The following is a 26,090-nucleotide window of genomic DNA, read 5'->3' on the forward strand; positions in this document are numbered from 1 at the left end:
TTTCTTTTTTTTTTTACTTTTTTTTTTTTTTTTTTTTGCTTAATTGCGTCTTAAACATAGAAATAAAACAAATTATTAGTGATAATTGAAAAAAGAATGTAAGAAACCTTAGACATTTTTTTTTTTAATTAATAGTTATTTTCCAGCACATTAGGGCCCAGAAAAGCAGTATTTATTTAATTCATTCTTTCAATTTTACATCTTACATAGCCAGGGCCGTTATAGACATTAGGAGGCCTTAGGCAAAATTCATGTTGGAGGCCCCCACCCCCAATAAAAAAACACTTGAAACAAATATGATTCCTAACCTTTTTATTTATACAACATGTCATTTTTAAATTTAGTATATTTTTACTTACACAGTAGGCTACATAAGTTTGGACACATTGCTATTTTTAATGTTTTTGGATTTATTTGATCAAAAATACAGAAAAATAATATAGCCTAGTGAGTGAAATATTATTAAAATTTAAAATAATGGTTTTCTATTTTACTATACTTTAAAATATATTTCTGTGATGCAAAGCTAAATTTAGTGTCACGTGATCTTTCAGAAAACTTTATAATATTCTGATTTATTATCAAATGTTAGAAACGGTGCTTAATATTTATTTTATAACCTGAGATACTTTTTTTCAGGATTTTTTGATTATTAAAAAACTTCACTATCACTTTTTATATATTTAACACACCCTTGCTGAATATTCATGTTTTTTTTTTTTTTTTTTTTTTCTGTATTTTTGATCAAATAAATGCAGGCTTGTAGAGCATAATAAGTAGGCCTAACTTCTTTCAAAACCATTAAAAATAGTAATGGGTCAGACTTTTTACCGGTAGCCTACTGTATAGGCTACATATTAATCAAACTTTATCTAAGGTAATCTCTTTTTTGTTTATTGAAGATGTTATTGTTGTTGTTGTTATTATTATTTTGCTGTTTTATTCAATTTATTCACAGTTCCAGAATACCACTTCAGTAGAAGAACATAAGTGCTTTTATCATTTCTTCAGCTGCATATGGGCAGGATTTTTCCCTCCCATTTAATCAATATTGACTGCAGATATTGTCATATTATTAATATCAGTAATATTATAGGCTACTATTATGTATTGCATTGTTACCTTAAATATGCTATAGGCATAATCAAGTGGAAGAGAAAGACACGATGTTATTCATTGTAAGCGCAAATTCAAAGCGTCGTGTCTGGGCACGTTAATGACGCTCGCGCTCTTTTAAACTCGTAATAAAGCAGTGAATGATTTTTGCACTGGTGAAATCAGTTGAACTCATTTTGTGTGAATGTAAACTGTACATGTTACTATACATCCAAATAAAATGTAGGCTATTTAATAATTTTATGATTATATATTTTTTTAATATCCGATATATTGTTTTATTTTAAAATATTTTAATAATAATTCATATAATAATTTAATAATCATTAAAATATATGTATATAGTTTTACTTAGAAAGTAGTTTTATGATATATTATTAATATTATTATATTAATATAATAAACATAACAATTTAATAATAATGAAAAAATATTTCAATTTTACATAGCTTATGGATATACAATTAAAATAGCTGGAGCAATTGCTTTGCGGTCAGGTGTCCTTTTTTTTAACCAAAAAATAAATAAAAATAATTCTTCGTAAATCCCAGGATCCACTGGAAAAACAACGTGATAATTAAGTGTGCAAACAAGGTACCGTTAGCTATGCCTGGAATGAATTAGCGCGCGCGATTTTCACAAGTGCACATCCGCCCGATGAATTCGACATTATACTACTATATATGTATATTTTTAATTATTCGTAAATTAATATAGGCCTATAAGAGTATATTATATTAATTATTATTAAAATATATTTTCAAAATAAATAAAATAAAAAATATCTATCATAATACTAATATAATAAAAATAATATTTATCATAAAACCAATTTCCAAGTAAACCATGTTTTTTAATTATTATTAAATTATTATGTTTATTATATTAATATAATAATATTAATAATATATCATAAAACTACTTTCTAAGTAAAACTATATACATATATTTTAATGATTATTAAATTATTATATGAATTATTATTAAAATATTTTAAAATAAAACAATATATCGGATATTAAAAAAATATATAATCATAAAATTATTAAATAGCCTACATTTTATTTGGATGTATAGTAACATGTACAGTTCACATTCACACAAAATGAGTTCAACTGATTTCACCAGTGCAAAAATCATTCACTGCTTTATTACGAGTTTAAAAGAGCGCGAGCGTCATTAACGTGCCCAGACGCGACGCTTTGAATTTGCGCTTACAATGAATAACATCGCGTCAGGAGCTGACTAGTAAAAAAGCTCTTTTTTATGCTCAGTAGCGATCGTGTCTTTCTCTTCCACTTGATTATGCCTATAGCATATTTAAGGTAACAATGCAATACATAATAGTAGCCTATAATATTACTGATATTAATAATATGACAATATCTGCAGTCAATATTGATTAAATGGGAGGGAAAAATCCTGCCCATATGCAGCTGAAGAAATGATAAAAGCACTTATGTTCTTCTACTGAAGTGGTATTCTGGAACTGTGAATAAATTGAATAAAACAGCAAAATAATAATAACAACAACAACAATAACATCTTCAATAAACAAAAAAGAGATTACCTTAGATAAAGTTTGATTAATATGTAGCCTATACAGTAGGCTACCGGTAAAAAGTCTGACCCATTACTATTTTTAATGGTTTTGAAAGAAGTTAGGCCTACTTATTATGCTCTACAAGCCTGCATTTATTTGATCAAAAATACAGAAAAAAAAACAAAAAAAAAAAACATGAATATTCAGCAAGGGTGTGTTAAATATATAAAAAGTGATAGTGAAGTTTTTTAATAATCAAAAAATCCTGAAAAAAAGTATCTCAGGTTATAAAATAAATATTAAGCACCGTTTCTAACATTTGATAATAAATCAGAATATTATAAAGTTTTCTGAAAGATCACGTGACACTAAATTTAGCTTTGCATCACAGAAATATATTTTAAAGTATAGTAAAATAGAAAACCATTATTTTAAATTTTAATAATATTTCACTCACTAGGCTATATTATTTTTCTGTATTTTTGATCAAATAAATCCAAAAACATTAAAAATAGCAATGTGTCCAAACTTATGTAGCCTACTGTGTAAGTAAAAATATACTAAATTTAAAAATGACATGTTGTATAAATAAAAAGGTTAGGAATCATATTTGTTTCAAGTGTTTTTTTATTGGGGGTGGGGGCCTCCAACATGAATTTTGCCTAAGGCCTCCTAATGTCTATAACGGCCCTGGCTATGTAAGATGTAAAATTGAAAGAATGAATTAAATAAATACTGCTTTTCTGGGCCCTAATGTGCTGGAAAATAACTATTAATTAAAAAAAAAAATGTCTAAGGTTTCTTACATTCTTTTTTCAATTATCACTAATAATTTGTTTTATTTCTATGTTTAAGACGCAATTAAGCAAAAAAAAAAAAAAAAAAAAAGTAAAAAAAAAAAGAAACAAAAAGACAGGTATTTGCCTCATACATATGTATTTGATGAACTCTTAAAGCCTATCTTCGTGAAAAAAGGTTGAATATTATTATTTTTAATGACATTCATGTGCAATGGGGAGAGTAATACAATATTTTCCTATGAACCACAGCGTGTTTAACACACAAACGATAAGTTCAGTTAAATTAAGTGAAATTAACAGTTTTGTTTTGATAGCTATCTATTTTTGCATCTTTTATCCACACTAGTTCACTTTCTGTTAATTTATTTAAGTGTAGACTAAGCTTCCATGCAGGATCTGGGTGCTTGCTGTGTGAAAAATCGATCGATAAATGAATATAGCAAAGGAAGTGCATTTAAACTCGCTTGCGCGTGCATGCGAAAGAGAGTGCGATTTGTCCGGGGAGTCGGATTTCGGTACAACACCGGCAACGGTAAATGGCAGTGAGCTCTTATTTTGAAAAGGGCTTATTGAGGGGGCGTGACATCACATTGAAGCAATACTCCTGATTGGCTGACTACACGTGTGGATCGTAGTCACACTCTCTGCGGAAAGATAGTGCCAAAAAGATCTGTAGACGTGTGCAGAGGGATCTGTAAATGCCCTGTGACCTGCAAACGCGTGTAGAGGGATCTGTGAATGCCCTGTGATCTGCAAACGCATATTCAACACTTGCATGCTGAGCTTTGCACAGAATGTGTAAGAATGTCTTTTTACAGTGGTTTGAAAATACAAGTTAGACTGTGTTTGTTTGCAAATTGTGAGGAGGGCATTTGTAGATTTTTTAATGGGAAAAACAGCGAAACAGTTGTGCCAAAATTCTGAAAACAAATGCAACACAATCTACAAACAAATAATGACCCTCATGCGCAGACAAATCACTTTGCATTCATTCAAATTCTGGTTGTCAAGTACAAGTCACTGATTTCTATTTGTGAATCATGAAGAGTCTGTTTGTGGATTTTAAATCTATTTGTAGATCGCATTTTATATTTGTATGTCATGAAGAGTCTGTTTGTGGATTTTTTATCTATTTGTAGATCTCGTTTTACATTTGCGGATCATGAGGAGTTTGTTTGCAGATTTGGAATCTATTTACAGATTGTGTTTTACATTTGCAGATTATGAGGAGTTTGTTTGCAGATTTAAAATTTATTTGTAGATCTTGTTTGTGTTTACAAATTGTAATATGCATTTTTGACTCAGAGTCTCTTCATTTTCAATGATTATGGCATTATTTTGTCACAACAGCGAAACAATAGTGTCAGAATTCTGAAAACAAATGTGACACAATCTACAAACAGAACATGATCTTCACCTGCAAACAAGTCACTTTACATTCATCCAAATTCTGGTTTTCAAGTACAAGTCACTGATTTCTATTTGTGAATCAGGATGTGTTTATTTGTGGATTTCTAATCTTTTTGTAGATCATGCTTTATATTTGTGGATCACAAAGAGTTTGTTTGAGGACTTTGTATCTATTTGTAGATCTTGTTTTACATTTGAGGATCATGAGGACTTTGTTTGCGGATTTTTAATCTATTTGTAGATTGTGTTTTGTATTTACAAGTTGTAATATCTATTTGTGACTTTTAGTCTGTCCATTTTCAATGGTTTTGGCATCAATTTACCCCCATAGAAATCTCACTGGTTTATTACAATTATTGGCAAAGGAATGGTTGGCAATGTAATGTTTCCTACTGAAACACTACAGCAAAAGATATAAACAACTGGCTTAAAACCATTTTTCGGGGGTGAAAATACTAACGTGCTTAAGACTTTTGCACAGTACTGTGTGTGCTTCAAAACAGAAACATTTCAATTACTTTTATTACTGTGCCTATGTGATTCAATTACTTGATCGAAGACATGGTTTGGGGATCAAGAAACGTTCATTCTTATTACAGTATTTTCATTGTTTAAAATAATTATGCTTCTTAATATTTTTTTGGAATCTGAATTGTTTTTTTCCAGGATTCTTTGATGAATACATAGAGAACAGCATTTATTTGAAACATGTGTCTTTTGTTTAAATCTAAATGTGTTCTTGCTTTTATTCTGGAGCTGTACAATCACCTCATAGACTTCCAGTGTATGTGCTGAGCGTTGAAATTATTGTCAATAAAATGACCCTCAATGACAGAATAACACAGACGCTGGTGTATTTATCCCGGACTATTCTTCATATCATATGCCGTGCTGCTGTCACCTGCTCACATGACAGATACTGACACCACAGTAACGGGTAACAATAACAAACACATTAAAGGAGAACTCCGGTCAATTTTAACATTGAGCTCATTTTTTTGTACATTTGGAGTGCTGTCAATACAGAGAACAACGACAAAAATCGGTGTTGCCTACACCGAGTTATTCTATTTTTAAAATTTGCACCCTATTGACTTCAATGGGGCAAGTAGTAAGCCTGCTTTTTAGCCTCTTAACATCCTTTAAGTGTCATTACAAGTGCACAGAAAATGTGAGTGATTCCTTCCGAGTGAACACGAGTGGATCTGACTGCAGTAGATGTTAGAGATTGTCGAGTTCACGCGCATAGGTTTAGTACCTATGATCACGCGCGTGAACTCGACAATCGATTACTATGGCCTTCCACCGAAAACAGGATGTAAACAAAGGTATGAGCGCTGGCTGAATTAACTTCATTTTTATTAATATCTCTAACATCTACTGCAGTCAGATCCACTCGTGTTCACTCGGAAGGAATCACTCACATTTTCTGTGCACTTGTAATGACACTTAAAGGATGTTAAGAGGCTAAAAAGCAGGCTTACTACTTGCCCCATTGAAGTCAATAGGGTGCAAATTTTAAAAATAGAATAACTCGGTGTAGGCAACACCGATTTTTGTCGTTGTTCTCTGTATTGACAGCACTCCAAATGTACAAAAAAATGAGCTCAATGTTAAAATTGACCGGAGTTCTCCTTTAAGAACAACACAACTATCAAGCGCAGAGGCTGACAGACTGACAGGAGGTCATTACGGTGGAAGTGAAGGAACACAGAGGGGTTCTGGTACCTGCCAGTGCTTCAGTGTGGCTGAGCAGGAGACTCCTCTGGCTCACTGTATCCGCTGTCACACTCATGCTCACGCTCATGTCATGAGTAGAGGGAGAGTCCGGCTCCTCCTCGACCGCATGCCACGCCAGCAGACCCACCTCAGCATCGTTCAGATAACCATTAGACGTCTCGCTGCTCACACTCTCACCTGACAAGAGGGAGGTTACACTGACATTAACATGCATTCACTTATTGGTGAGCTAATATTGACAATTATTTATAATAGAAAGTCACTCCTTTTGATATGTTCACTATACTGTATACTAATGCTTGACCCTTTCAAAACTGACCCTCAGTTTAAACATTCAAGCTAAGAGAGTTTAAGGCTTCGGGAGGGGCGGAAGTGCGCGTGCGCGTTTCATTCAGAACACAAGACAAAATAAGAGTGTTCTTGCAAAACAGAACATTGCAAAATAATCATTTTTACTCGATTGTACTATTTTGGTGATCGTTGGGAGCCAAAATCGAAATCGAAATTCAATTAATTGCACAGCCCTAGTTTTAACCATGCAGCAAACGTTTTAAAATACTTGAAAAATGACTTTTTAAATTGCTTCAGTACTTCAGATAGTATTAATCGGTCAAAATTCATACTGTCGATTAGCCGGTTAATTATGAGCATCCCTAGTTTTCATGTATTGAGGTATACAGGTACAAGCAAGCAAGCAAGCAGGAAAGAAAGAAAGACAGAAAGATATAGATATATCTTCTTTAAAGAAGAACAATAGAAAGATGCTAGGAGTGATGGTGGGACAACGCTCACTTTTCTCACGCAGTTTATTTTTCAGGAATGTTGGCGCTCCATCTCCTGGATAATCCAGATCTGATGGACTGCTGCTCCGCCGGATCAGAATCTGTCAATATCCACAAGACCTCTATTAAACTTGCATGTGAAGAATCATTTAATGAATCAATGTCAATGAGATGTTACTGACCGTGGGAGCGTCGCTCTCTCTTTTCCCAGTCGAGCTGCTCTCTGACACACACGTTCTGCTCGTATCTGCAGACTCATCTCTCTTCTGACCTGCATTTCATTCAGGTGTCCCACATATTAGCAATCACACTACCTTCGATTTTCAAGCACATTTCTTCAAGCAGTCTAAAAGAGGCTAATTCTTAGTTTATGTTGCATTGGCCAATTTGACGACTGTGTGATAAATCCAACGTCGTGTTTAGATTAATGTTATTTTTTTAATGCCATCTTTTACTAAGTACTAAGAATCAGAGTCCTGCACGGGTCCTGTTCGGTAAATCCACACCCACCCCAAAGCAGCAGTACTTAACAGAACATTATCATCCGACCTATTATCCGACAGCAACACTCATTTAATTACGTACCCGACCCGGCCTGTTAAACATAAAGACCCGAATTGCACCCGCATTAGTTCCTAGCAGAACTTTCCACTTCCATCCAGCGCTTTTACAGAATTGTGCTCTTAAGGCTTCAAGCGAAATTGAAGAACGAACTGATGTGATGTCATTTCAAACAAAATCAGGTCAAAACAAACTTTATTTGCTCACATATTTCGAACTTTGTTTTACCCCTAAATGAAAGAACAATGGTAATAATTAACAGGAAAAAAAGATGAGAACGTGTATCCGTCGTGTAAACAATACAAAACTTTATTTTGAACAAATGTGCATAAATCACACCATAGGCTACGCTTAGATGTCACCATAAATTAATAGAACATATAGCCAAATATGAGCCTTTACTGTCATATAATATTGGGGATATTTTAGCAGATTCACTCTACATTTAAATGCAGTTGTCTCTTCTGAAACTCTGCAGTGTATATGTGGCCGTTGGTTCTCTTAGAAGTAGTGTTGTCAAAAGACCCGGTACTTCGGTACCAAGTCGGTACTAAAAAAATGTAAACGTCACGGTACCAAGTTTTCTTAAGTACCGGTGGTACCGAGGACCCGTTCAAACCCGGTTTCTTGATGCGCATGCATGCACGCACGCATGCACTGAGCGCGTGCAGTTGCACGTCCTCTTTATTGAGACATGGCGACCGGCGGTGCTGCTGATGTGGTGGCTGTAAATCCACTTGTTGATAAGAAAGGAGGAAAGAGACACATATGGAAATATTTTGGATTAGACTAATGTCACGTTGCCATAAGTGGTCGTTCAGATTCCAAATGTAAGAGAAGTGGAAAGGATAAACTTGTCGATCTCTGAATGCAACATTACATGAGGAGAGTAAAGATGGAAAGCTTTAAAAGAATAGTTCCATATAAATTCACGGATAATTTGTTGTTTTGTCGTTAGTGAAAATCAATATTGACCTTGTATTTGAAAAAGGATCCTCATATAAAAACAATACTAAAATTCAGAGTAAGTTCATTCGCATTCAGAGATCGACTATTTTTGAAACGGTGCGAACTGCGCTCTCCATGATGACGAGGAAGTATCAGCAAAGAATTTATTGATTTCTAGCCCTTTGGTACCGAAATTGGTACCGAGAACCGTGGATTTTCACTGGTATTGGTACCGAATACTGAAATTTTGGTACCGTGACAACACTACTTAGAAGCATGCCATTTTTTTAAATATTTTTTTTTATTGTGAATAGATTATATACAGAAAGCGAGTAAAAAGCACTCCCTTTATAATGACTGAAGCTGTCAATCAGTTCAGTTGCAGCGTGATTGCAGCGTGAATGCTCAAAACTGCAAATCGCGCTGTAAATAAAAACCTTTGATGATCTGAACACATCCTATAAGTGTGTACCGAACTGAGTCGAAATAGTCTTGGCTATTGGACCCGCAGTCAGCCCCAGCCTATTGATTCCCGACCCGGACCACAAATGACAAGGTAAATATTATTCCACCTGTTACATTAAATATTAGCGGTTCCCCGTCAGGTGCCCGTCCGCGTGCAGGACTCTGCTAAGAATGATGATACTGATGAGGCCCACCACAGTTTCATAGTGTGAACCACATTTTTTAACTACTCATAATAACATAAAATGCATTAAAAACATAATGTAACATCTATAGATCATCAAATCACCAAAGGCTGTGATTTAATGAAATAAGTAAATAGTCTATTGCGCTGTACGTTCCAAAGCGAAGCACGGCACTGTGTTCATGTGATTTATAAACCTGTTTTCACTGAGAATGCAGTTGTATACACAAATAAAAGAGGGTTTCATTTTTGAAAAGTGAAGAAATTAAGACATAAGTAATGTATTTTACTATAAAAAAAATTATTATTATACTTACAATTATTTTATAGTGCAGTTGTATTACAATAGTAATATATGTATTATAATAGTATATCATTGCCTTAGAGATATGCAAAGCCAATGCAAAGGTGTTTTACTTTCTGTAAATGCCTATAGCTGTCAGTATATTAATGTGTGTAGTTTGTGTGATTGCGCTGGTACCTGGGAAGGTGTCGTTGATCTGCTGTGTGATGTCAGAGGTGCTGCTGCTGCGGGGCAGAGGACTGTCTGCATCCCCCATCTCACACTCGGACAGCTGACACTCCTCCACGTCTAGCGGACAGAACAGACACACTGTCAGCAATACTGCACCTCATACGATCACCATGCTGATTAGAGCTCGCAAGAAGACAATTATATACATTATCCATTCTATTTATTTTCATACTAATAGGGAAAAAATGTAATGACTGAAGTTTGCTACAGGCAGTTCTGAGGGCACTGATGGAAAACATTGTTTTTTTTTGTCATATTTGCACATTGATGGAAATAAAGTAAAAGAGATGCATCATTTTATTTGCAGATATTCGTGTGCTCTGCAAGGTTTTCAAACTCACTGGCTGTCTACACAGTTTGTATGCTTCTGCAAACACACTAAAGTTACTAGATGCTCCACATGCTTAAAGCTGCAGTCCGTAGTGTCGCCATCTCTGTTCGAAATCTGCAATTGCAGTTATTCGCGGAATTATCAACTTTACGTGGGTTGTGCCTCGACACGGCACAGCGCGGATGAATCCAGTGTTTTGAGGAGAATGTGCGGCTGTCAGTCGGTGTGGATACTGGCATTCGCAATCACAGATTCTACTTTTTGGAAGTACGACCAACTTAAGAATTTTCACCGGAAAATGTCGTCTGAACAAGTAACATCCACTTTTGTTCTGAGCAACTAAGGGGAAAAAAGCATTGCAGTAAATCGCGCTGATTAAATCTAACGATTGCTTATCATCTCACGTCAAACCGTGAAAATTATACTTTGTTCTCAAATTGTTAATGTTAACAACATCAGCACTGCGTGACTATAGTACATTTAATGCCCTTCCGATATTATCCTTGTTTTCGCATGATCCGGTTGCAGTCTCTTTTGTTCTGTAGCCACTCCGAAGTCCGAAGTCTTTTGCATTTTACAACGGGTGAATCTCCAGTTGTCACAACTAGTTTGAACCTTTCTGGATCCGCCATCAAATTGATAAGTTTAATTACATAAAGTGCTGTGAGAAAAGGCTATAAATCTCCACCTCCAACATCCTCACACTCATCGCCTACCAGCCGAGACTCTTCTTTATGTGTACAGATGTGACGTAATGACGCAAAGATATGTTCGAATTTCCAGAGGAAATCCACCAGTACCACTGGAGTTAAAAACATTATTACAAGCTTACCGTTTTGAATCGAGCTAAGGCAAGCAGAGAGTTTTGAACACTGGCTGGTTATGTATTTGCTGTACAATAATTTATTAACCCAAAAGAGTTACGGACTGCAGCTTTAAGGACATTTTAATTGAATCTGTGAATAAAGCATGGATGAAGTGAGCGAGTGTTTCCATCAGTAATCTCAGCACGGTCTGGAATGAAAATAAACAGTGTCCTTATAAAAACAAGCACACAATGAATTATCAGCCTTTTTCCTGACAACGCTAAATCTCAAATGAAAGCGAACGACAACAAGATGGAAAACGGGAAAAGAAAGCTCTGTGAGAGAGGAAAAAGGAAGTTACCTGAGAGTCTGTGAGAGCAGTGAGAGTTGTGAGAGATACCAGGTAAGAAAGAGCTGACAGTGTGGAGGAGCATGGGCACACTCTTAGTGGCCGGCAAAGCCTCGCAAAGATGCACACAGTTGCTGATAGACTGACTTCGCTTAGCTGCCCACAGAAGCAGGGAAAGAGCGCGCAGGGGAGAGAAAGAGACAGACAGACAGAGAGACAGGGAAACAAATCAATTGCATTCTACAGCTGTGGTAAAAGCAAGACAATTTATCAAAGTTGAAGTGTGTCATTTATGTGCCAACAAAGAGACCATTGAACAACCAAACTCACACCAATAGACCTTACGCATCAGAGAAACAAGCGCACAGCCATCTTTAGAATTTATTTTTTAACTTCCGTTTTTGCGGCAGCTCTGTATATTTCCATGGCATCGCTGTCGAAGAGTAATTAGCTGGTGAAGTGGATTAACTTATATCGTGGAGTTAACGAAAGTTATCATGAGCGTTGTAATGTTTGAAGCAGATGCCATAATAGATGTCAGTAGACCGTGGAGATTTTAAAACAATCGGTTCATTCATAAATCTGCAAGATCTTACCTTTATGCTGTGGAAAAACAAACCGGAAGACTGAAAACAAGTGTAACGCTGGAAAAGGGAATGGCTACATAAGGGTTTTAGAGCGATGAAGGTTGATGTAGTTTTGTAGCATTTTAGCACTTTTAATTCCATCGTCTTAAAGTCAAAGTTTTTTTTTTTTTTTTTTTTTATAAATAGAATAAGGTAAAAACCATATCAAGATTTTCTCAACTTTTATTATATGAAATAAAATACATCAGTAATTACATTTAGATTTTTTTAGAGCTATATTTTACAGATATGGCATCTGAGGACTAATTCTTATTTTTCTCAATTATTTTTCTTTATTTCCAGATTCATTCATAGACTTGTTCTTATGTACTAGATCACATACACACATGCACACTCTTCAAAACTGGCTCTTAACAAACTCAAAGATGTAAATCAAATGTATATATAATTGAAATGAAAAATATAGATTGTGTTGAACTTCAGCTTGTTAATTTTGCTTAAAGCTACACTGTGTAGGATTTACTCCCATCTAGCGGTGAAATTGTATATGACTACCAACTGAATATTACTTTCTAGCTCCTCTCATTCCGAAGGCGTTTTAACCATAGACAGTATATAAACTGGACACAGCGACCCCATTGGATTCAACGGAGACAAGTGAAGTCAACTAGAAGCTCTTACTTCCTGGGGGTCGAGCGTACTGCGCAGACTCAAACTGAGCTTGACGACGTAGATGTGACGTGAGCAACCCGTCTGTCTTCTAGTAGCTGTGCCAAGAGAAATCTGAATCATTCCCTTCCGAAACTTGCAGAGACGGAGAGTGTGAGTATGAGCTGTCCATGAGCTTGGAGCAGGAGAAACTTTTGCTATGTATTCTGATTAATTATTTTGTCACTTTGCCTCCACGTCCCCGTAATAATGGACAAATGGAGTTTTTAAACGCCTTTAAAAAGTCTTTATTCGCTGTCAAAGTGACGCCAAAATGAATGGGAGTCAATGGGATTCTAACAGCAGGTGGGGGTCCGCTAGCCAATGGCGGCGCCCGGGGAAACTTCAAAATAATATGAAAACCTGCCCCCCTGGTTAAATCCTACAAACGCGAGCAAATCTCCCTCTCGCATTCGTCACGGTGCCACTGCGTGTAAAAACGCGAAAGGCGAAGCTTGTATGTCCCTCTTTGTCTAATGTATTTTCAAGATGGATGCGCAACATGGCTTCCGCCATTCGAGCGACTCGCTCATATGTATTCTAAATGGCAGATTATACACTTACGAGAATACTTAATTAGTTGGTTGAAGTGATTACACATTAATGAGAACGTATAATTTTGAAATAACAACGTGTTTTTTGCTAAAAATCAACTTAAAATATTACACAGTGTAGCTTTAAGATAAGGATTTAAGTCAAACAAAATTAAGTCATGCAAACAAGAAACTATGCTTCTAACCACAGGTGGAGAGAACTTTTCGATGCTGTTCGCGAATGTTCATTGGTACTATGGTTTCGGGAAACACTGACTCGATATTAACGACGGAAATTGCGACCATAGTTGAATGCTTTGGGAAACGCACCCCTGGTAAACTCATCCACTCACTAGTCGCTTTCACAGCCTCATTGTCTTTATAATCGCGCTCTTGCAAACTACTCTAACTCAACTCTAAGTTCATGTGTGAAGATTATCATGATGAACAAAACATGTTAAAAGATTAACATTTAAGTGCAAAAATACTGTTCATTCCCACCTCGCGCTCTTAGTTTTGATTAGAATGCATCACATCTGGTCGTGCGGTCGCATAATATTTCAACACAGCCAAAGCTCAAATTAGACCTGAAAATTCCACATTTGCATATTTGCATACTATTCTCCATTGGAAATGAATGACTTCGGTCTGTTATTCATTGGAGATAGTGGAAAAGCTGGATAAGAATGTCAGTCTGATGCAAGACATTCAACAGTCTACAACTACACAAACTGTCCATTAAAGAAAACAGTCGAACAACTTTTACCTCAGTGGAAAATAGAACAAAAGCACAATGAGCGACCATTAAGTCTTATTGGTTAAAGTAATACTACACCTTTCCTCTCCTAGAGCCTCAGGAACTAATGTATCAGTCACGTCTATGAACTATGCAGGGACAATGGGTTCTTCTAAGCCGAAGTGTGAGAATCAGTAACAGTGAACGCCAATGAAAACACACAGACTAAAATATAGATTCTGTTCCACGACCTCATGAAAGCATCACATTAAAGCACAACCTGAATCAAAGCTGTAAGCGTTCTGTTCTGTAAAGAGCGTTTTCACCAACCCGTATTGGTATTTTTAAGCTGAAGTCTAACAGAGGACACACTTTAAGGATTTCTAACCGTGCTCTCGTTCGGCTCGTGCCGTCCTTTGATACTCAATCCCCGAGCAGGAAATATGAAGCACATTATTTCAAGTTTTCTCTGCCAGCTCAGATAAGACAAAATATTAGCATTGTGTTTTTTGGCCACTCCATGTCACGTCTGGAGAAGAGCCGAGAAAGCGGAGGGCTCTATTATTCCCTCTACGGTGCGCTTTAATTACTGCCTTTTCTTTCTAGATTACATCGCTTTCGCTGAGTTACCTATTTATGCATATTAATGAGCATTAATTACGCTCTTAATGAAACTATCAAAAACAGGCAGGCAGTCTGATGAGGCGGCTCTCCTAACGAGCAGGAGAGGACGCTGGGCCGTTTGAAGAACAATGTAGGAGAAATCCAATTAGGCAAAAGAAAAGGAGGGAATTTAAAGCCACGCCGTTTCATGTGCGCACACACACACACACACACACACACACAATCGAGGATGTTTCTGGGGGCGGTGTGTGTGAGAGGCATCCTTCAGTCTCAAACACATCTGCTCCAAACTCAACAAGCTCTCCACTATAAAGAGATACAATCATCTCCAAACCAGGAGACAGTCAATGGAAAGTGTTTCTGCGCATGTCCATGCAAGGAGACAAAGAAACAGAACATTCATGCTCTAATCAGGGGTTGAAGAGACTAGTTGATGTGTGTGTGTAAGTCAACTAGACTTGGACCACATGTGTTCAGCTGAACTTGTTGTATAGATGGTAACAGCAAGAGGAATATTCCTCTGTCCCAGTGAAGCCCCATATGTCATCTTTAGGGACATATGATTTACGCAATGCTGAAAATGCGGACAGAATCGCAGAATCCAGTCATTCAAATGTAATTTACAGTATAACGCAGAATGTCACGCAATTTGGCAAATTTTGTATAAATGTATTAGTAGCACAGCTGTACACTTAATCAAATTGTGATGTGTCTGTGAATATTAAACTGCAAAAACACCATTTGTTTAAATATGAAGTCTGCATATTCTTGGAGATTTTGTGTGAATGAGCGGCAAAGGTTTGTTATCTACAAATAATCAAGCTTGGACAAATTGTGACGCAATTAAATATATTACTATTGGCCAGTAGAATGTACTTCTCAAAGTAATAATAATAGAATTTTTAGCAAAACTTCTTATTTTTTAAGGAATATCAAAATGTTTTTTCCATGTTTAAATTTTTTTAAACCTCTGTTGTGCCGTTTGCCAAAATATTAATAATTATAATAATAATTTAATTACATTTTAAAGGGTTAATTCAATTTTATTGTTATTGAAAACAAAATTTTATGTTTTATACCTTCATTTAATTACAAGAGTTTTTGATAATAAGTTTGTATTAAAATCACAAATACAGAAACAAAAATTAAAGCCAACACAAAATTTCGTAGTGCCCTATATATGTAAATACTTAAATAAACTATTATAATGTTGATTTGACATGCTTTTTGATCATTAGAAATTTAATTAAACCATTAAAATAGAATCTATAAGAATTAAAACTGATTTTTAGACATAAAACAACATACCGGTAAACAGATTTCATAAGGCTCTAAAAATGTTTAATAAAATGCTGTTAAATTGTATTTTCATGATCAATTAGACATGCTTTTTGATTACAAACAGTTTTCTTTAACCATTAAAATGGAAAAAATAAATATTGAAATATATATATATATTTTTTTTTTAACAAAAACAGAATTTGGGATAAAATAAAAAAAAAAAAAAATAAAAAAAAAAAAACGATTTCATAGAGCCCAACATGGAATGATGTTATCAAACCACCATGCGGACACCTGAGAGGGTCTGAGCTCATGAGTCCTGAAGCTGGTTCTGACCTGAAGCTTTCTGCCTGACGTTGTTGCGAGCTTTCTCCACGGCAGGAGCTCCAGTGGTGGTGGCGCTGCGAAACCTCATGGGCTCCTGAGTGCCGCTCTGCTCTTCAGAGTTCCTCCAGCTCAAAGAGAAGGTCCGCGCGCTATCTGCAGACTTCTGTGAGTCCTGCATCACTCCTGAAACACACACACACACACGTTGGGTTTTCATGTTTTATAGGGACATTCCATAAACAATGATTTGTATACTGTATAAAGTCTACATTTTATCCCCTAAACATCAAAAACTTTCCACAAGGACAAGGATTTTGGATATTTCCATTTTTGTGGGGACATTTTGACATTTGGGTTTACCTAAACACACACACACTGATTCTACTATATTTGTTTAATCACAAAGTTACCTTAAAATGGTGTTCACAATACACTTTTTATGACATATTTCTGAGTAAAAGACATTCCATTTAAAATGAAGGAGTTGAAAATTAAGAGTTAATTGACCAAAAGGAAAGCCTGTGCCATTTTAGAGGAAATACATTAATATCAATATAGTTTATACAATAAATAGTGTCAAATATAGTCAAAACCAGTGATGTGCACAAGTGAGGTCTGTTTCACACTAGACATAAGTAGAGCATAAGAAACAAATATTTTTCAGTGACCATGGTGATAGGTCAAAGCATTTACACTGCATGCTGACGCGCTGCGGCATTGCGCTGTTTTCGTGTCTATTCTTGCTGCATGAAAGTTGTGGTAGATTTTTCCTTAAACCTAACTATCTGGGTCTCATCTACAAATCGACGTCCCCATTCAAAAATAGTCACCTAACTAACTTGTTCCCCTAAACTAGCTTACTTCCTGCGCAGGAATAATCGACAAACAGACTTAAGCAAATGTCCTTTAAATGCTTTAATCATGGCCAGGAGATCTTCCCAAGCAGTTCTCAGGGAATCTCTCCCAAGAAGCAAGGCCGGAGGATCTCAGACAAATTCCATTGAGAATCCCACCAGATAACACGGATAAAACAGTTTTGATAGAATCGAGAAAACAAATAAGACTAACATGTCACCTTCAATATGATTGGTTCAACTGGTTCAAAAGCCCCAACCTTTTCCCTCTGTCACTGGCACAAGCAAACTCTGTTTTTGTGATTACTTATCACAAGGTTTGAGAACTAGTCATCTGTTTCACTTCCCCTAATTGTTATTTATACACACCACACACACACACACACACACACACACACACACACACACACACACACACACACACACACACACACACACACACACACACACACAATCAAAGTCACAAGTTTTCCCCAAAGAGTTTGGAAACATTTAAAAGCATATGAATGTCGTTCCTGCCAAAAAAAACAAATGTTAGTTGATTAATTAAAGGGATAGTTCACCCAAAAATTCTGTCATCATTTACTCACCCTCAAGTTGTTCCAAACCTGTATGAGTTTCTTTCTTCTGCTGAACACAAAGGAAGATATTTGGAAGAATGTTTGTAATCAACAGATCTCGGTCCCCATTGACTTCCATAGTAGGAAAAACATATACTATGGTAGTCAATGGGGACCGAGATCTGTTTGGTTACAAACATTCTTCCAAATATCTTCCTTTGTGTTCAGCAGAACAAAGAAACTCATACAGGTTTGGAACAACTTGAGGGAGAGTAAACAATGATAGAATTTTCATTTTTGGGTGAACTATCCCTTTAAACTTGATTAATTAAAAAAATCCATCACATGCACGCAATATTAATTATGGTAAAAATAATGATGGATTAACTTAGAAAAAGAAGCAATTTCACCATAAAAGTGTGTAAGTGAAGTCTGATGTGTCTCACACAGCTGCTGTATGACTTTCAGCATTGTGTTAAAAAAACAAAAATCAAAACAAAACAAAAACACTGTTGTACCAGGAGTTGCAAAAACCACAAAAGCATGTTTAAACTAAATTATATCTTAAGTAAATCATAAATCATATCATAAATCATCTTAATGCAATCATAAAAACTACATGACACCGCATGCCATACACTACCAGTCAAAAGTTTGGAATAATACAAATGTTAAAATGTTTTTGATCAAAAATGTCAGTAATATTGTGAAATATTATTACAATTTAAAATAACTGTTTTCTATGTGAATGTATTTTACAATGTACTGTGATCAAAGCTGAATTTTGAGCATCATTACTCCAGTCTTCAGTGTCACATGATCCTCCAGAAATCATTTTATGATGCCTCAAATATGATAATAATCAAATATGATGATTTGATGCTCAACAAACATTTCTAATAATTGATCATAGTTGTTCTGCTTAATATTTTTGTGTCAATCGTGATAGATTTTCTATAGTCAGCCTCAAGCTAAGATGCAGTTTTGCTTATTTTGAATAAGAATATAAAAATATATCCTTTATAGACCGTTTTATTATGCACTGCCCTAATTAATGCATTATTAATGTATTTTGTTAGTTTAATATTTGTGAATAAAACACTAATTTTATAGTAATTAATTACGCAGGTGTTTGAGTGCAAAACTCAAGCTACATTTTAGCTCCATCAGCCCACCCAAATACACTCCATGTAGTTTACACACACACACACACACACACACACACACACACACACACACACACACACACACACCTCTGCCACGCTGCTTCTTTTTCTTCTGCTCTGAGAGTTTGTCCAGCGGCAGGTTGTGGAGGTCGAGACCGTAGACGTAACGGGCCAGTACTGCAGTGAGAGAGTCCATGATGCTGGCCCACTCGAACACCAGCTCCTCCCAGTGGCTGAGAGACGACAGCACAGCCAGCAGGTCGTCCCACAGCTCACGGGATATAAACACCGTCAGGTTGGCCCGCACCCACGCCACGAAGATCGTCTGCAAATGACAGCAGCACACAAATCAAACATCAGATGATATCATGGATATCAAGCCATTTCAACTATATCATCACATTCACAATCTTACACGTACAGATGGTGGACAACCAGAATGAGACTTTTACTTTTAAAATTGAGATGTGTATTTGCTGCCTTTTACCGCTGAGTGGCGCTGTAATCACAGACTTTGAAAAGTGTCAGTTTATTCTCTTTATGACGTAATCTGCCGCGGCAGTAATCTGAGCTGAGGCCACAGATAAATTCAAGATAAATATTGTGGTTAAACGAATTCAAATTCATTAAATTTAAACAAAGTAGACACACGTTAACATTGTGTGCCCAGTTTTTCTATAATTTAGAAAGGCTATGTCAATAGGTTACTTGTCATTTACTTCGTGTTATTTTAATGTGTTTGTAGATTTATTAACTGAAACATAACAGTGAAATAAATTAAAATAATTTACCGTAAAATTAAAACATTTTCAGGACTTGCAGTAGGCTAGGCTACTAACCGATGTTAGTCGGTTTAAGCATTCTTTGTTATATTCAGAATTAAATAGGCTTACATGTTGTTATGATTATCAATTGAATTAATTAATAAAGAATCAACCACAATGCCTATTACTGCCGCGGCAAAAATAAACCAGTCGAATTTCAAAGTCGTTCGCGAAATGACTAGGCTATAGGCCTACCGGGTGGCGCAAGTGACAGGGCAAAACAGCAGCAACTGCGGCATTTTAAAAGGTAAATTACCTATCTATTTAAAAAAATAAAAAAAACTTTTTTCATTATTTGAACAAAAATGAGACTGATTGAATATGTAAAAATATAAACAAACAAAGCAGAGAATAAAACAAACTTTTAGGGAAAAAATATAGGCCTATTATGCTACAACAGAATTGGTTAACATTAACGAAAGCAAAATATGTAAAAATACATTAGTGTTTCGTGGCCGAATTCAAATCGGTTCAAATCCCGAACAAACAGTAGTTGATCTTGGCTATTCAGACGGTAGCTCTGTGGTCAAAGCATTAACAATAGCCTCTCGGAGCTTCTAACGATCTGAGATCGAATCTCAGTGTAGCCGACAGTGTTTATGTTTTTCCGTTCTTGATGCTTAAATATGCATCTGTTTATTAAAGTCAATCGTCTTGTTTAATTATCAATTGTACATTACAACATAAATTTGCTACATTCCAGAGCCGCTGCAAAGACGACACTTATGAATCTGATTATTGAACCAGAAAATGAAGATGATGAAGCTCGTCTTTAATCTGCTAAATTATTTTTTTGTGTGTGTGTGAATCATTCACGAGATTGAGATGACTGACAGTGATACCCGGCCATAGCAACGGAAGACATTTTTCAAAACAGATCGAACAAATCAGAAAAATACTTTCAATACAGTATTGCTTTCAATTAAAAAAATAAACAATGAAAATGTAAAAGAAAAAGAAAATTAATTAAGTTTGAAAACCCATCGCACATTTCAAGGTATAAATAAAGTGTCGGGACAGTTTATTTATTTAAACAGGGTTGCATCGATAGAGTTTATTCCCTTTGTGATGCAAAATAAGAAACACAGAATCTTATTCTTGCAACATTTTAAATTTCTATTGTCAAAGAAATTGCAGCTAAATTATAAAATTAAAACGGTACAAAACGAAAAAAGTTCAAAGCAACAAATTAAGAACAGGCGTTTTTCTTTGCCTCTCTCGCGCTGGATATTTTTTTACTAAGTTTGGTCTCCCTCACTGCGCGCGGCGGGTCTTTCTCGAAATTAAGCATTTCAGCGTAAAAAACACCATACAGCTGATAATACTGTATATGTCGCTGTGTGTCATCCACACAAATCACGAAAGAAAAAACTGTAACAAATAGCTTTTGTTCCTTCAAAGATACAACATGCCTTGCTGAATTCACCTTACAATAAAACGAGGTGGGTCACGAATTAAAGAGCTCTGTATCTGCTAAATTGAAATTGTGTGTGGAAAACCTTTAAATAGGCTACAATCAATAAAACTACAATATATAATTTAATAAGATATAGGGCCTACTGTATAGGCTATGGACTTTTGGAGATTTTGAGATTAATTAATCCTTAAAAGAATGTTGCCTTTGCCTGCTCATCAGGCTGGCTCCGACACTCTCCATATGAAAGACGGAACATTAACACCTCTGTCCTGCACCCCCGCCCCACGATAAAGCAACTATTGCCTTCTCCAAACCCCCCACAGGCTAGCTGAGTTTGCAAAACAAAACAAAGAGTTTGCCACTCGTCGTGGTGTGCCAAAACACTTCATTATAAACTTCAATATTTCATACAAAACAATCTCATTTTGAAAAGCCGTGGATGCATTACTGCCACTGAAACCATGAACGAATGAACAGAATACTGGTTCTGATTTTATTGTTTGTCGTTTAAACGTCATATATATATATATATATATATATATTTATTATTATTATTATTATTATTATTATTATTATTTTTTTTTATTTATTTTTTTTTTAATGGAACTGCTTTTGAAATTACGATTGGAATTATTATAGGCTACAGAAGTAAAGTCATTGTATAATATTTGTTCCTTAGTGTAAAATGGAAATGCATGGTGATTTTATTTTGTAAATAGGCTATAAGCAAAAAAACTATGTTTTAGAACTAGACAAATCTCTCTGCATCAACAATAGACTATAAAATGCATTAATAGGCTAATATAAAAATATCAGTTGTCCAAGTTAGTTCGGGATTCGAACCCGTGTCATCTAAATGGTCGTAACGTAAGTTCAACCACTCGGCCACGATTCACTCGTTGCGACTTGGCCTAACGTTCCAGTGTGTGTTCGCTCACACGAGAGAGAAGCGCTCTTCATTCAAATGAACGCGCAGCCGCGTTTGTCCAACACTAATTCAACATGCCAGAATAAAACCTGGCTTTAGAACAATGCATAGCGCCACTCGTCGTGGTGTGCCAAATTTTTTTACAATAATTTAGTTTCATTTATTTCAGTGTTAATGTTTGAGTTAAAAAAATCCTTTACAAATTAAATTAACACAAAGTCGCCTATAAGAGTCCTTTATAGGCTATACGTAAAAAAGCAAAGGGCTTACAGTCTTAACATTTAGGCTACTTTGCTTAAATTCGATACATTTATTTTCAGTAGGGCCTAATAAATTTGTAGGGATGTAATTTCAGTATGCTTTACCAACGCTATGTATTCAATTAAAGTTCCAAGAGGTCTGGTCTCTATATTTCCTTCCCAGCTGACACTAATATGCAAGTGCACAGCAAAAATCACAACTTGTGCTTGCTGCGAACGCAAGTTATTTAAGGTGTCTCAACTGTACACAGTCTACCCTACAATGTGAATTCGTTACAAGGTTTCATTTAATTAAATTAATGTGCAGCAATTTGTACAAATAGAGTCTATAGGATACTGTTGTAGCCATTAAATAATCTCATTTAGTATCATATTTGTTAAAATATTATAATGTTATTTTTTTCCATCTATGTTGAATATGAAAAGTGGACAGCACGAGTAAGATAGGATGCATTATATCGAGAGATGGATATGGAGCATGGGTCAGACATGATTTTGACCACTTCATTAAGTTTTGTTTAGTAGAAAAACTTTCTTTAAAGTGAATTTCGTTTTCTATAAATTGTATCTTAATTTAAAAAAAAAAAATCATCAAAATTGCCTGGATTTAATAAGTAAGAGAAGCAAATATAACAGACACTAATCATGGAGGCGCCCGCGCGGTCACTTGCATTGCACGTCAGCTGGAGCGCATCTCATCCTCCTAACTTAACGAAACTCAGCGTATGCCTCACACAGACATGATAAATACATCAAATACACAAAGCTTGAAATGTCTTCAAACGAAATAATTCAAAACGAAAAGAAAAAGGCTACTCTCTGATTATGTCTTTATGTGCATTTCTCTCTAGGTGCGTTCACTACAAATATGGCGATCGTCAACTTCGAAGTCGACACTGTCAGAAAACACTAGTTTATTGATAAAATCAATGCACGCATCACCGGATTTACAAATACACATCTTGCTTGTTGCAGGCACACATTATGTCGAAAAAACAAAATATTATGTTGAAATAACATTATTATTAATAATACATCTTTTAGAATATTTGATTAAATGCTGATTGTTGCGCTTGTTCAATTTAATAAAATTAAAACTTAATTGTGATAATTAAAATAAATGAAAATTAAATATTTAGTGGCCAAGTTTTGCTAATTTATTAGGCTATATAGGCTATTATATGCCTATTGCCTATATTAAGTAGGTCATATTAAGACAAGGCATAGGCTATATTAATTAGTTATTTTAGCTATTTTAGTTATGAGAAAAAAAAATCTAACGAAATCTAAAATCTAAATCTAATAAAAAAATAAATAAAAAAAAATAAAAAAAATCTAACGCCAGTTCAACATGCCAGAATAAAACCTGATTTTTGAACAATGCGTAACGCCACTCGGCCTGGTGTGCCAAAACACTACATTTTAAACTTCAATGTTTAATCCAAAACAATCTCAAAACGCGTTGTGACATTTTTTTAAAGCAGTAGCCTACCCTATATACATTAAGGGCATTGAAACCAGGATCTTAACTAAAACGCGTTCCGCGTAATCTCTCAAAAATTATGCCACACTACTCCATGTATTTTTATTTTTTATTTTTTAAGGACTGCTTTTGAAATCACTATAAATTACTATGTAATTGTATCGCTCACGAGAGCTCTTCATTTATCTAATTCCTCAATAGAATAGTAAAAATATTCATCGTCATTGCTCCTAATATCGTCTCTATTTTTAACTTTTGATTCTAGTTTTTCAGTTCTAAAATTGATTCTATCTTTGGTTCTATTCTGTTGTAGCCTAATAGGCCTATTTATGAAAAATATGCCTATTAGGCTTAGGGTTTTATATTTAACCCACTTACATTTTAAAATACGGCAATTGCTGCTGTTTTGCACAATGTCCCTTTGCGCCACCTGGCGGTCATTTCGGGAACGACTTTGAAATGCGGCTGGTTTATTTTCGCCGCGGTGATTTCGCCGCGGCAGCTGGCGCGGCGGTAATAGGCATTTTGGTTGTCCACCATCTGTATGATGAAGGGTAAAACAGTCTTGCAATTTTCAAAGATTTTACAGGTCTATGTACAGATTTGGTAAACCCTATAGGAAGACATCTTTAAAGAATTTTAGAATTAAAGAACATTAACTTGATGTTGAAATCGATTCTTACGACACAGGATCATATGATCATTAACAGTGTAAACTACCATTCAAAAGTTTGGGCTTAGTTTTCTATTTTCTAACATTTTTGATAGCATTCTCTTAGGCCGTGTTTAGCCAGCTGAAAACGCTAGGTGCTCTGCTGAAAACGCTTGAGAGCGTTTTGGCAGCATTGTGTTTTTTTCAGTTGAGACACTTTGCTTGTAATGATACGGAATATCCGCTAAAGTGTTACTAGTATCTCATTTCACACATATTTTGTTTCTGTGTTGATTCTATATTAAAATGTCGATACAATGTAACATAATTTCTCTAGTTCTTGTTTTAAATGATTTTGTTCCGTTATTATGCTTGTTGTCGTCATCTGTTGACGTTGTACAAGCAGAATGTGGCGGTTGGTCGGTGTGGTATTAGTCCCGCCCCTCCTCCACTGTGATTGGACGGTTGGGTAAAAAGTGACGATGTGCGCTCAGCGCGAAAAAGACACTCAGCGGCTCGTTACGCTCATGGCATTTTAAAAACACGGCGCTCCTATTGAAAACAATTATAAAAAAACGCCAGCTGTGTTTTTTTTTTTTTTTTTTACTGTCCAATTTGAATACATTTTAAAATAAAAGTAGCCTATTTTATTCCTGTGATCAAAGCTGCATTTTCAGCATCATTACTCCAGTCTTCAGTGTCACATGATCCTTCAGTGATCATTCCAATATGATGATTTGATGATCAAGAAACATTTCTTATCATTATCAATGTTGAAAACAGTTGTGATGCTTCATATCGTTTCGTAAATATTTTTTATAATGAAATGAAATTATACTGGCACATTTTTTTCAGGACTCTTTGATGAACGAAATGCCATAGTGTTCAATTTTTACCATAATGCTGTTTAAAGAGAAGACATAGTACGATACAAATATCAGTCATAAACCTACCCTTACAATAACTGTTCTGTTAATAACTCTCATTCGATCTGAATGTCTGTGGGCGGGGATGCAAAAATGCAGAAGTATAATTCCAGTAGTCGGTACCAACACCAGTAACATGTCACGGTTTTATGTACCAATTTCTGCAAAAACTGTTGGAACTATTTTATTATTTTATTTAACAAACAATATAATATTTAATGAGTTAAGTATTTACAAAGAAACATATTACATATTACAGAGAACAAGTGGCAGGTCTATTAGTTTGCATTTACTCTCCAAGACTTAATGCACAGATCTATTTTGGCATCTATTCAGACTGTATGCTATGGTTATACCACTGTCAGCCATTGCAGTTTCGGATTCAATTGCACATTTAAATACAACTGTGAATCCAGAAACTTTGCAGTGTTCTTAATAGTGAGAAAAACTAAACTTTTATTAAAATTGTACATGGGTTGACAGCAGAAAGCGAGAACACTGAAGCTGTCAATCACGCCTGCTCACTGAGAGCTACACTCTTGTGAAAACTCCAGCTGTAATCAACAGAGCTGTCTACACCGCACAATCAATCTCTTATTTACATGGTGTTTAGACTTTGTTGGTAATAATGAAAGGATTTCCAAGCATGCAGAA

At 35.3% G+C, this 26,090-nt stretch overlaps 1 protein-coding gene across 2 annotated transcripts in view; it reads right to left on the minus strand.

Annotated features, from left to right (window-relative positions):
* Nucleotides 1-26,090, minus strand: part of ralgapa2 (Ral GTPase activating protein catalytic subunit alpha 2) — a 204,543-nt gene that overhangs the window by 94,209 nt on the left and 84,244 nt on the right. For both annotated transcript variants that reach the window (XM_084393878.1, XM_084393879.1), the window contains exons 15-20: nucleotides 19,034-19,271; nucleotides 16,376-16,549; nucleotides 10,031-10,141; nucleotides 7,574-7,662; nucleotides 7,402-7,492; nucleotides 6,598-6,786 (exon numbers count right to left, since the gene is read on the minus strand). In XM_084393878.1, coding sequence (XP_084250004.1) covers nucleotides 6,598-6,786; nucleotides 7,402-7,492; nucleotides 7,574-7,662; nucleotides 10,031-10,141; nucleotides 16,376-16,549; nucleotides 19,034-19,271 — 892 coding nt within the window. The remainder of the gene's footprint in view (nucleotides 1-6,597; nucleotides 6,787-7,401; nucleotides 7,493-7,573; nucleotides 7,663-10,030; nucleotides 10,142-16,375; nucleotides 16,550-19,033; nucleotides 19,272-26,090) is intronic.

This window comes from Rutilus rutilus (assembly GCF_951802725.1).
Source record: "Rutilus rutilus genome assembly, chromosome: 21".
In the NCBI taxonomy this organism is placed as follows: Eukaryota; Metazoa; Chordata; class Actinopteri; order Cypriniformes; family Leuciscidae; genus Rutilus; species Rutilus rutilus.